The following is a 13,766-nucleotide window of genomic DNA, read 5'->3' as shown; positions in this document are numbered from 1 at the left end:
TAGAGATAGATACCTCGATATGAATATAATTACTAACTTGAACATGTTGTTTGCGTGTGTGTATGTCCGTGTCGACTTGTGTACCTGTGTGCTAGTGCTGTGCAAACGTGTGTATTTGTTTATTTGGTCATGCTGATGGGAACCTCTCTGCTCCAGAGCAGCTTTGTAACAGCATCTCCATTGTAGTGTCAGAGTACTTCGTGTCCAATTCCTCAGACAGTGTGTTGCTGTGCAGCTGTCAGGAGTCATGCAGGTGTGGAATATCAATGCGCTCGCTGGCCTGTGGGTGTCTGTTTCTGCATGATAGTGTGCGTGAGTGTGTGTGGATATTGTTTGGAGTTTGTTGATACCGATACCACTGATACTGCCGATTGAAGCCAGCGCTAACTAATGCGTGTACTTGGACCGGTTTCCTTCTTCGGGAGGACCACGGCACTCCATTGCCATCCATATTTCATTTATTTTTTTTTGTCACTGCTTCTACACAAAGTGCAAAGCCGTTCCCTCTGAAGCTGTTAAGTCAATAGGAAACAGCAGAACTGACATAACCATAATTTAAATTTAAATTCGCATGACTCATACAGAACTGAATCATTTCTGGCATGATTCGTATTTTGAAACGAGGAGTATTCTTTCCCCCAGAAGGGATAAGCTGATCAATGTGAATGATCAACAGTTTGATTCAACTCACGACCACTGGAGCAAGTTGTGGCTCTCGCTGAGCTGGGGTATAAATTAAACATGATCAAAGGGGAAAAACTGGGGGTAGCCTTTTTTCAAGTCCCCTGAATTGAATTGCTTTAATTTGAGCATTGTAAGCTTGAAATATGGCTGCAAAAATGTATTCTCATGATTTCTTAAATTAACCAGTTTCCACAGTGGTGGGGAAAAAAAATCATTAAAATGACCAATTTAAATGCTTTCAGCATTATCCATCTCTCTGCTACTGTTTGTGTACTCTGTATGTTCCAAACAGTCATATTACTGCCAAAAACACCGTCCAATTGAGGGAAATTGTTAGTTACAATTTTTCCATCTCAGTAGTTGCCCCCTGGCTTATTGTATTTATTTTCCACCCCCCTTTTTATTGTTGTCAATCTCTCTGTCCGGTGGAATTGTTGATGTGGTAATGCTACGCTGTCGGGAAATATGTAGTGATCTGGCACCACTTTAGGAATATCATCCCGAGCGATGTGTGCTTGTCTGAAACACACATTCCAGCCATTTGTTGGGGCTTCATGTTTGGAAGTTACAAAGATTCAGTGTTAAAAATAGTAAATAAAAGAACTGGGTTGGTTACCAGTAATTACACTTAAAGTGTTTAGACATTACAATACAATTTACAATATTGCGCATTGCGTCTGCATCAGTTTTACACTTTACAAATGCACACTGAATAGAAATGAAGGAGAATACATTTTAAACTCCTTGCGTTGGAATTCTCTCTATGTATGCTAGAAAGCCATCATTAGTCAATTTACTGAAAATATTAATAATTCAAAAGTTATATGATCTTTTTATATAATTATCACAAAAGTAAAACATAGATTAATAGATGGATTTTTACTGATGAAAGTCCCAGTGTCTTTTATACAATACCAGTGCTCCAGAATTAGCATATTTTAATGGCTGTGATTGGTTCGTTATTACTAACAGCTCCCTTGCTATATTACAGTATTTGCACTGACCTACAACTCGGCCTACTTCATGTAAAGACCTCACAGTAGCTATTCAGTTTAATTATGTTGTTATTTTAATGAAATACAGAGAATCTGAGCTGTCCAGGTCGTATTAAAACCAGACAAATAACTGCTTATATTGAGCGGTGAGGGCTAATAATCCCAGTCCTGTTATCCAATTTTCTGCACATGTCATTCTACGTGCACACACACACACACACACCCTTAATCTATCAGATATCTGTGTGTATCTGCCAGGATGATATTTACCAACGGCCTTGTGAGTCACCCGGCGAGCAACCTCTCCTACAAGAGCCCTGATCCTCCCATTAGCTGTCTGCTCGCGTCCTACGCTGTCTCCGTCTCACGCTGTCTCCGTCTCACGCTCAGCCCCCACGCTCGCCCCCCCACTTTGCACGTGACGCGGCGGGCGGAGGCCCGGGGGATCACCCGGCAGCACCCAACGCCCCGCGGACCGGCGAGGGAAAGCAAGATGAAAGCAGGTTTGATTGTCACGAGCCGGTGTGTCGTCTCCAAAGCACAACGTGAGAGCGGTGTGAAGATCACTGGCAAGCCCCTTTTTTCCCCCTGGCCGGCCCCTCTGCCTCGATGCTAAGCAGGGCCCGTTGCCAGCGCCCGCAAAAAAAAAAGAAAAAAAGGCTGTAATGAGTTTATTTCATGTCGGCTGTGAATGCGCCCCGTCTCCGCCTCGCAGACACTCAAACAGAGAGCCGCCGAGGCCCACGAACACAGAGTGCAGTGCGTAGATCCCCCCCCCCCGAAAGCCTGAGGTCCCCCAGCCTGCCCCCACCGGCTTCTGAGCGTCTCTTTAACCGAGAGGGAGACGGGAGAGGTGGGATCCCCTGCTTACTTACCCCTTACTCGCTCGCTCGTCTCTCTAGAGAACGCGGTGTGTGTGAAGACGCGATCAGACACGAGGCCGCCATGCGCCGCGTGCCGCGTGCGCAGTGATTCGCTTTTGGGCTTGTGGTGTTTCACCTCTGACGGATAGGACATCAGATGCGTGCTTTCCATGACGTCAGCTGGCCTGGCTTGCCCTTCCTGCCCTGTCCAATCGCTTCGATGCATTGCAAACCCCCCCCCCCCCCCAGCCAGAAAAATAAAAATAAAATCCCCCTTGAATTCCTCTACCAAGCGCAGGTCGGTGTCCCACGCGTAGAGCTGCGTCCTCCCAGGGGGCCTTGGAGCAAATGGCAGGTCACTGGTTAAAGCGATGTGGAGTTAGAGAGGGGAGTATCCATCTCTTTCTCCTCTCTGACATGGCTTTGGTGTGCGTTGAAGGATTAGTGTGCGAGGCTCCACCACAGCCTCTCCCTTGTTGGCTTGTTTTCAGATATTATCTTTAAGTGTGAGGTGGACGCTCGCCTCCCTTTTCCCTCCACCCCCCCTCTCCCCTCTCCCCGTATGAAGCCAGTGGCGTGAGTCATCCCAGGCTGCTTGGGGAGGGATTTAATTGCTCTCTCTCCTCCTCCTCCTTCAACATGCACGTCGAGGAGAGGACTGTCACTGACCCTGCACTCCTACGAAAAAGAAGAAGGAAAAAAAAAAAAAAAAAACTAGAAAAGCACCAGCAACCCATTCATTACCGCAAAGGTTGGGCCACCTCTAAAGACAACATAAATACACACTCCAGAAATCTGCCCGGTTATCCATTGTGATGGCGGCACAATGGCGCCCGCTCCTCTCATGCTCTGCCCTGACGACTCTTCGGGATTGTCTGTCGTGCTGGAGCACATCAGAGTGAATGTGGGCACAATACGGGTGATAGAACACCCCCCCCCCCTCCTCCCCCCCCGCAGCGGCAAGAGCTTTTGTAATCGCAGTGATGGAAAAAAAAAAGAAAAGAAAAAGAAAACCTTCTACTGTTGTCGCCATGGGGGGGTCCATAATTGTTGTTGTGTGGTTGGTATGGGGGCGTTGATTCATTTCAGGTCAAAAATGTCATAGGAGAAGAACTGATTGAGGGGGGAAAAAACTCGGCCTTACTAACGGCCCATCGCATGTCCGTGTGCCTTGATAATTAAATGATTTTGACCGAGGCACCCTGCTTCTTCAGACGGGGCGTTCTGGGGGGGGGTATTTCCTCAGCTATCTGAGCGTTCTCCGTACCACTTCTGTGCACGTGTGAGGTTGGCCAATAGGTGGCACTGCTCCTACAGACGAGCGGCTTGTTTGTGGCGCTGTGTGGCGGGGCCTACAGGGGGGGGGGGGGGGGGGGGGGGCTGGGAATGGCATCCGTGTGATGGAAAATAGGTCTGCCCGGACTTGGCAACACCCCGCCGTACACGGACCCTCTCGGATGAAAGACTTGTTTGTTGTTAAGTCACATCTCCTCTCGCAGCCCGAGCAACGCCGATGCTCGGGCTTGCGTGATGGACACGGCTCAAAAAGGGGCGAGAGGGCTGAAATGCCACTGTGATTATAACAATTAGAGAGGCTGAGCACAAAGTACAGCGTGTCGCTCCAGGGGAGGGCCCGGCTTTCTTTTTATTTATTTTTTTTCTCGTTGATGCTGATGAGTGTTTGAGTTCTGTAAGAGCAGCCTGAGATCAATGTAGAACGCTGACTCTTGAGAATACTGAGATGGCTACTCATTCAGAATGATTATTCAGTGTAGTCTTAGCTCTTAGCCTCGTCTAGACAAACAATGCACACACACACACACACACACACGAGAGAGGACGCGTCAGAGCCGAGCAAATAGTCACTCTGTGGTCATTCTGTCTTTATATATAGTATTTCATTTCAGTTATTGTGAGTTCTTGTTTATTTTACTTGGGTATTCCTGCTGTGGATCGTGTCAATTACCCCGTTGTGGGACCAATAAAGGAAATCTTATCTTATTTCAAGAAGAAAAAATTCTGCCGCCTTTGAGTAAAATAGTTTGGAGGAAAGCAGAGTCGCATTTCGCTCCTCACGAAGGCACACGCTCAACAAACAACGTTCCAACGCTTCCCCCTCGCCTTCATCCCGACTCACCCGCTCTGTTTCCGAAGCAATGCGCAGCATGTCTTTCAAAATACTGCATTGATATTTTTTAAGGGTAGTCAATATGAACAGGTTTCCCATTTGAACACAGTGCACTGAATTCTTGTTGTTGTGTTTCAGCAAATACTGAATGTTTATACCACACTTGGGCAAAATTTCAATATGTACTTTTACCTGATGTTTTCTAACACGCAGTGTTTTTTTTCTTCAATTCAAAGATTCATCATTTAATCACCACTGCTCACAGGTCCCACCTCCCCCCCCCCCCCCCCTCTCCTCTCTTACAGCCGTGACGGAACTGCGAGTCCCGGAGCAGCCGGTGGTGGCGCTTCACGGCAGCAACGCCTCACTCCACTGTTCCTTCAGCCACTTCCAGCCCTTCAACCTGTCCGACCTGACCGTCATCTGGCAGCTGACGGACACCCAGAGCAATGTGCACGCTTACTTGGGGGGGCGCGACCATCTGGCGGAGCAGGCCGAGAGGTTCGCCAACCGCACCGCCCTATTCCCCGCTCAGCTGCGCCTCGGCGACGCTTCGCTCCTGCTCAGCAGGGTGGTGGTGGCGGATGAGGGCAGCTACACCTGCTTCGTCAGGGTGCAGGACTACGGCAGCGCGGCTCTGCTGCTGCAGGTGGCCGGTGAGTGGCCAGCCGTGACGTCCGCGAGGTCGTTGCAGAACGAGATCAGCGTGGTGACTTGGGGACCAGTGTTATACGCACCTAAATTAGATTGATGTTCTCAAACAAAAAAGATTCTTAACAATTCCTGATATTTTAGAGATGAAAATATGAGAGGGATGAATTGCAGGTGAGATAATTAGTTATTTATTTTTCTGTTGATTACCTTATGTTTAGAGTGATATTCAAGCTTTTTAGTATAACACTTTCATAAAGTAAGAGTATTCAGAAGAGAGTGATTCCAAAATGTAATTCCTTAAACCTTGAACTTAGGTAAGAGCCATTTAAAGTCTGAAAAACATTAACTGCTCCCATGATGCCACCTGTTTGCACATTTTATAAGGCTGCTCCTGCTTGGTACCGGTCCATATCTTTTAGGTTTGTAATGCAGGCTGTTTTTTTTTCTACAAACCCTTCAGATTGACATAAAATATAATACAAACAAGTTGATTGTTTTCAGAGCAGGGTACATTTAATAATCCCATCAACAATTATATGGTCTTTAATTACCCAATGTTTGTGTCACAGTTTCACTTTACAGTTGAATTGATTCAAATTTGACCCCAGTACTTATACAGGCATTTACACTTATAGTATGCAGTAAAATGTAATGTACAATTAGCTATGGAGATGGTGATTTATGATCATCTCGTCTCTCCCCTGTGAGTAGGTGATAAATAGTTTCCTCAGGGCTCCTGAGCAGCATTATTGGTCAATACGTACTGTTTGTGGTCTGTCATGGTCAATATCTGCTGACTTTGATTATTAGCCGTCGTTACGGTCAATCAACCATCCCTAACATCTTCTCTGCTGTGAGACTGCGTCTCCCGCTTCACAGCTGAGAGCCCTTTATTTATTTATAATGACACTGTGTGCCTTTCCTTCCCTCTCACATTTCTATATCTGTTGTGAGATTGTTCCTGTATTCTCCAAGGATGGATGTGTATAAGGCAGAGTTAATGAATAACAGTCCTCCCCCCCCCCCCCCCCCCCCTCCTGTCTTAGGAGAGAGAAAACAGTGACAAATTGGTTCCATTTCATCCATCAGATTTATAGATGTTCTCCTTTTAACCAACATTTACAGTTAACATCGTAGACTTCCTTCACGCTGTGCTGGAGGAAAATGAAAGGATCCCTCGATGGATGTCTGCCTGTCGTTCAAATGGACAGCCGGCCCCGAGTTGGTGTGGACGACCGCGCTAAATCCGTCTTTGTGTTCAGAGTCCACTTTTCAAAAAGCAGCTCAGACAAACTTATTTCCTCTCGCCCTGAGCTCCACCCCATTGTTTGCTCTGCAATGATTGGCTGTGGGAATACAGGAGCCCATTTTCTCCACCACCTCCATACTCATGTCTTAGCTCAAGGGATTGCAGGAGCGTGGTTTTTGGCTGAGGCGGACAATTCACCCCTCACCTCCACCCCCCCCCCCTCCCCCCGCGCGCTCTTTTCCATGTTATCCGCCGAGTCGTCCCGCATTTCTGAGCCTGCCAGGTTCATCCAAGCCCTGTCGTCCACCTCCGGCTCCTGCCTTGCTCCCTTATTCCCTTCTGTGGGAGTGGCCCGGGTGCTTTGGGTCTCTTAGCGAGGCCGGCGTTAAGGATGCACGGATCAGGATGTGCCACAGATGCCGCGTGTGTCTGTCGGATCTTAAGCGCCGTGTTATGCAAAGCTCCCTCAATATGATTAAGAATTTAATGGGAATCATGTCAAACAGTTCCCAGGGTGACTCTCACTGCAGAGACTTTAACTAAATTCCTCCCTGTGTCTGCTGTTCCCTTATCCCCTCTCCATCCTCACCCACCCCGTACCTCCTTTTCTCCCCCCTCCGACGCCTCACCACCTCCTCCTCCTCCTCCTCCCGCTTGCTCCCGCCTCGTTACAGCCCCGTACTCCAAGCCTGTGCTGACTCTGCAGCCTAAATCCAACCTGCGACCAGGTGACGAGGTGGCCCTGACCTGCGTGGCCTATGGCGGCTATCCCGAAGCCAGCATGATGTGGCAAAACGGGGGCGGGCGCAACCTGACGGACAACGTCACCACTTCATCGGTGGCCAATGAGGACGGGCTTTTCTCGATGACCAGCGTGCTGACCGTCGTGCTCGAACCCAATAGCACCTACAGCTGCCAACTGGTCAATCCGCTGCTGGGCGAGGAGGGCAACGCCTCCGTCACAATCACAGGTAGGGTGTTGGTTCTCGCCGCTCTGGCTCCGGCGAATAGCTCCCGGGGGCCTTTCAGTCAACGGGGTGACCTTGGTCCAGGAGCGCAGTAAACACCTACCGGCGTCCTGCAGTTTTAGAACTTGCTTTCGATCGTGCTAACGCAGAGTTTCTGATTATGGTCGGCCTTCGTAAAAGCCTTCCCGTTTCCTGCTTGGAGTAACACTTCAGCTCCAACCAAATGAATGAGAAGAAAATCAAATGTCCAATTATCGCATAATAGGCTTTGGTACTTGTTTTCTGGTTAATTAGATCAGTGGGTGATCCTTTCTCAGAGGAGATCCATTGCGTATTTCAAAACGCAATACAGTAATAAAATATGGACCAAAGGTTGTGCTAAATGGAGTGACTGCTGTCCGTGTGTGGCACTTGTTCGCCAACGAGAAAGTGGATCGATGTGTTTGTCATTCTCCGCTTGTTTGATGTAATCTTTAGCCGGGCGGGTGACAGTACTTATTTGATGGGTCTAATAGTCTCCTCAACCCTGCCCACCATCCCCGACCACCTCCCGCGTCCCCCCCTGGTCCTGCTGGTGCACTGCATGTGTTAAGTGCAAGGAGAGTGCCGTGTAAGGTGGGCCAAGGCCGGGTCTCTAATGGGAGCAGCGCTGTGTGAAATGGCTCATAAATAAGTAGAGGTGGCCCGCGCCCGAAGCCGGGGGGGCCGGGGGCTAGAACTCGGGCTGCTGAGGCGGAGGTCGAGGCAGAGGTCAGGGATTGCTGCTCCACTGGGCTGGGAAATGACTGTGCTGTCTGGAAACAGGATGGCCCGATTGGCAAGTCCGGGCTTTCTGGACGACCGAGGCGAGGTTGGCCTTTCTGAGAGTTTGGTTGGCCTCTTTGAAAACAGCACAGATAACCGGTGGTGGAAAGGCATTAAACACATAGCGAGAATGAAATATGACGGCAAGGCACCAGCAGTAAAATAGTCTGTGGCTGCTATTATCCTTTGACCTTTGTTGGATGATGCACTACTTCTGGTTCGGTTGAAATTGATCTTTTCATTATGTCCAATCTCTGTTTTTTGTCTCCCCCTGTTTCACCTCCACAAATAAAACTCTTATCCTGGTTGGTAGTTTAAATAGTGATGGTGGACATTTTGACATTTAAACATAAGCCAGTAACAGCAATAAAAACATACAAAAGTTGAATCGTCTATATTACATGCTATATTCTTATCAGATGGCTTCACTGTTGGCAACACAGTGGCCTTCAGGAATGCAACAAGGTCATGATAGTGCAACGTGGCTGTCATCTCTCTTTGGAATTTAGCAGCGGCACACATTCAAGACGGCTTGTCAGCGTGGATGCGCCGCTGTTGCTGTTGCCGTGCGGAGGAAAAGGCGTCGTAGCGTTGACATCGTCATGGACGGTGGGACAATTGCTCTTGGGGGCTGAATCGCTACAGGAAGAGGACAAGGGTGTAAACTGTCTGTTAGTGATGGATCGGCTGCACTCTTCTTTTTTGGATGTGCAACCCCAAAAAGACTGGCGTACTTCTCCAGGAACCGAATAGCTGCTTTCTGATGTTTCACTGTCTAGTGGGGATCCGATACACGTTGTATTGCCTTTTTGATTCCCTGATGGTAACGTTCAGAATGCACCACATCGCACAGGCTTGGACACCAGGATCTTTTTTTTTGGCCATCTGCACAACTTTGCAGAGAATTTGCAATTGCACGAGTGAAGACCAAACATTTTTGGTTTCTCATTCTGTTCATTCTACTGAGTGTGATGATTTGATGCTTGTCTTTGTCACACAGGATGTAAACGCAATATGAATATATGAAAGGAACCTGATTTTTGATATTGATGTGACTCCTTTGTCCGTTGGAAAACGTAACATCCATTTTCACTATTTTTTTGTATTTTTTATAGAAAATCCCGAGAGAAAATGATGAGCAGATGAATTGGTAATGAAAGTAATTGCTAATCGCTTCTCTTATACTGAAAGGATCACAGCAGTTGATATATGCTTTGGTTTTATTTCCATTTGAGTGTCATGGTCCGGCTGCTGGTCCCCCAGCTTAACAAACAAAGGAATTGGTGGCAGCAGATCCGGTCCAAGAGCAAAATGGACTGTCCGGCCAAAAAAAGCATAGTTATTGAAGTGATGATAGGAGTCAGTTATCAAATGAACCCTGAAAAACCAGCTAAATGACGAGCAAACACACGGTAGATTCAAAGTATTCTGTGTGCCGTGAGACAAAGGGGCTTGTTTGAAATTAAAATGTATTTTGCATTTGTTTACAACAGCCGGTGTGTGCTTAACAGCTTCGGTAATTCATTTCGACCCAGCAGAGAGATTCGGGAATCGGAGATTCTTGGTTATGTGGACTTAAAATTAAAATTCTTAACGCACTGTGAGAGGAAAGCAACAACAACAACAAAAACCTGAGGAATGCACAATGCTACGAGGAAATGCGTAGAAGGTCAAGAGTGAAAAAGCATGTCCCCCCCCCCAACCCCACAATCTTTGATTGAAGAAATTCATTAGTAATACAAATCTCCTCCAGGCAGAACCAGAGTTTGACAAGGTTAATTTTGACAAAATGAACCCTTTTACACACACCGAGGGCAGCGCCGCGTGGGCTGGCGTGGGGCCGCCCTTCGCCAGTCCGTGTTAAGCCGCCCGTGTAATTCTAACCTCTTTTGGTAGTCGCCACCCCATTTAACGACCTCACCAGAGGCGCCCCAGACTGTCAATAACATACGCACACGCCACATGCCCACTTCTTTTTTTTTGTGCTGGGCAGGTTTCAAGCCGCGCTCGGCGATAGCCGGTGCTTTTGTGTTGCTCGGATATTGATAGGTTTTTGCAAAGTGCGGCAAGGCTTAGTTGCGGGTGGAATTGGAGGGGGGGTGGAGTGGGGGGGGGGGCGCAGGAACAGCTGGTATTATCGAACAGTCGAAGGATGGAAAGTAGCCGCTTCAGTCCTCTAATGAACCGTGGCTTGTCCGCTTGCCCAGACCGGCTTGCTTATGTACCGACCCCCGTCTTCCTCCTCCTCCTCTTCCTCCTCCTCCTCCTCCTCTGAGGAACCTGTCTTCACGGCTCGCACTGTCTCACACTCCCAGCCTGTTTTGAGCACTTTGTTGTACTCGCAAGAAGACAAATGTTTCTGGAGTTTCGGGGGGGGGGAGGGGGGGGGGGGGTGGTGGGGTGGGATCAAGAATATATACTTATATCGTTTTTTTTTTTCACTGATGCTACTCTGAATGCGGGGCTTTGGCCGCGTATCCCATCTGCCGGAGCGGTGCGATTGCTGCAGTGGCTTTTCTGATGGCTGGGTTTCAGGGCCTGTCACCGAACACCCACTTCCAGCACCCCCCCCCCCGCCATCCCCCCCCACACACACTCCGTCTGCTTGCTCTCTCAATGTCGATGGCGCCATTTCCCCGGCATCACTCTGCTGGCACAGCATTTACAGTGAGCAGTGTGCGGGGATGGAGATGTATAGAGTGGGGAAAGGAAGGAGACAGGGAGATGAGGCAGGGAGATAGAGAGAGGGAGCTGGGGAGACCGAGTTAGGAGGGGTGAGAAGTGGATGACAGGAAGCAAGATGGAGACGAAAACGTTTGCTGAGCTCGGATTTGTGGCGCCGCGGCCCCGACAGGTCGGGAGATGGACACCCCACGAGGCGTGGGAGGCTTTTTGCTGAATTTTACTATCTAGCTGGCACTCGGTGGCTCTCATTTGGCAACGCGGTGGCTCAGCGTTCAGCACTGCTGCTGCACAGAAAGGGGATTCCAGATTTCCCTCCCGGCCCCAGTTCGGTCTGTGTGGTCAGTGGCTTGCTTTCGCCTGTTAGTGTGGGTCCACCCGGCTTTATCGCATGTTAACGTTTTCTACAGTCCATGTTCCTAATGGTAATCTTTTTTATCCATTTTGCGAACCAGGCCTCAAAACGGTACCCTTTTTAGAATTCTGCTAATTGTTTCATAATGGACCCAGGCAATAGAGACGGCTAATGCAAGACCATCTCCTTTTTATTAGGTGGTACAAGTACAACTCTAAGTAAGTAGGAGCTCAACAAAAGCACTTAACAGGTGTTGAATAAGCAGAGAAGTGCATTAGCAAGACTTAAAGTCTAACAGTCTGCAAAGGTAAACTGCTGTTGGTGTGTCGTAAGGTGAGGTAATCCGGCCACTGTGCATCAACGACACCGCGTGCCCTTGTTTTTTTAGATGTTTTATTTATTTTTTAATCACTGTTATGGACCCAACCATGGTTTTGCTGCTTGTATTAATCTCCCGCGAATCTGGAGAAGTTCGCCCTCTCCAACCGATTGGTCAGCTCAATCGGCTTCATCAAAAGGCCCGTGTGTAGGAATAAACACGGTTGCTTTTTCCACTCAAACACTTCCATTAATGTCAGATCCTTCCAGTTCCCTGCAGAGAGTCTTCTTCTAAGGTGATTTATTCAACTCCAGGGACCACATTGTTTGTGAGGGGTGCATCCCCCCCCCCAAGGAGACTGTTTGCTACTGTATGATTGTGAAGCATGAGCATCATGGACCAACCTTCACTGGGTAAACCAAGGTTAAAAAACATATTTAATTGCCTTGTAAACAGTGACCTTTGCTGTAAAGATGGGATCTTATTCCTTTGCTAGAGGTAGGTTGTTTGCTTGATAGCGTTCCGCTATTCATTACAATTAGCAGTTTCTTCTTCACTATTTTTTTTTCCGGCCTGTTATTATGTCTTCAAAGCTCATTCCTGTCATCGCATTTCCATTTATTATATATTTAATAACTACCTTCCATGCTTACTCCAGCTATTAAGCACTCATTCCTCTTTTGTTTCTAAGAAGTCTCTTACTTAGAGCTTTCTGTGAATATTATCATGTGCATTATCCCCCTTCCCCCTCCCCAAGTATCTCAAAAAATGTTGTGTGGTAGTTGTGCTTAATTTGAAAAAAAAGGCATTGTTTTGAAGAAAAGATGCAAAGATCTACTGGTTCAAAGCTCCTCTCATTAGAGCAACTGTTGGGGTGAAATTGCTCTATTGAAATTATTCTAGAAAGATATTGCGAACATGTTTGTGCCTTTCTCTGGTAGAACCTTCTATCAAAAACCACTGCCAATCAACTTTGTGCCCGATATCGTGTTTTGCCTTGCAGCTTCTCTAACAAAACAGTGCGCTGGTCCTGGTTCTCCACTGAACAAGGTCTAATTTCAATGCAATTAACCGAGCCTTCTGAGAAGCGGAAAACAGCAATATAAATGAACGTGTTGTCAGTGGAGCAGCAAGCAGGCGGCTTTCCTGTCGGAGCACTATATTAATTAGTGGCCAGTGCAAAAAAACGGCCTTCTTTCCCTTGTCATATGCTGGCTGTGTCTTATCAGGAGCCCGGCCAGGGAAAACAGCCGAATAGACAGATGAAGTAATGTCGGCTATCTAAAATGAATTCAGGTAGGCAGCAATGGCACCATTGTAAGCATATCAATTCCCATCTGGATTATTAACCCGGGCCACACGCAGCTGTCAGCTATAAGACGTTTGAGCGTTCGCTGTTGGCCCATCAGTGCAGGACATTTTATCCCTGTATTATGGCCCGGGCAATGTTATTTGTCATGCTCCCAGACCCGCTTTTAGTGACTCTGAGGGATTGTTGGGTTGGATTCAGTTGTGTGCACTTTCTGGTCTGCGGTTTTAGAATGGCACAATCAGAACGATAACATTTCTTTTTTTGCTGGGATTTATTTTTGCTCTATTCCACTCCATGTTGACTTTTTGCCATTAAAAGGTTGTTGTTGCTCGTGTTGGGTGTCAAAAGGCTTTCTTCCAATGTTCTTTGTCACATTTATAAGCTGTGATGTATTTTATCCTGGAAGATGCCTTTTTACTTTAAAAGGCTATTGTTAAATTTTGCTGGATAAGCCCATCGAGGTGTTCAATCTCATTTGGGACGGGATCCTGGCCGAAATGCAGCGTAAATGTTGCACAAAGCACCACGTAACAATCAACGGACTAAAAACATAAAAACTGCAAAAAGTTGTTAAAAACATTTTAAATTTCACAAAAAAGAAACAAGATACTTGAAACCGACAAGAAAATCACATCGACCAAAGAATTGTGTACGGACAGCTTTGGCTTTGTGTCTTTGTGTGGATACATCATGTACAGTAGGTGTTGTTTTTGTGTCTCTTACATACACATGTTGACTGCGTGTCAACATGCA

The 13,766-nt window shown here is 47.4% G+C and overlaps 1 protein-coding gene across 2 annotated transcripts in view; it reads left to right on the top strand.

Moving 5' to 3' along the window:
- cd276 (CD276 molecule) overlaps nt 1-13,766 on the top strand; it is a 55,463-nt gene that overhangs the window by 9,004 nt on the left and 32,693 nt on the right. For both annotated transcript variants that reach the window (XM_037485222.2, XM_037485231.2), the window contains exons 3-4: nt 4,976-5,326; nt 7,248-7,544. In XM_037485222.2, coding sequence (XP_037341119.2) covers nt 4,976-5,326; nt 7,248-7,544 — 648 coding nt within the window. The remainder of the gene's footprint in view (nt 1-4,975; nt 5,327-7,247; nt 7,545-13,766) is intronic.

This window comes from Pungitius pungitius, chromosome 4 (genome assembly GCF_949316345.1).
Source record: "Pungitius pungitius chromosome 4, fPunPun2.1, whole genome shotgun sequence".
NCBI lineage: Eukaryota > Metazoa > Chordata > Actinopteri > Perciformes > Gasterosteidae > Pungitius > Pungitius pungitius.
This window is presented reverse-complemented; position numbering and strand designations above follow the sequence as displayed.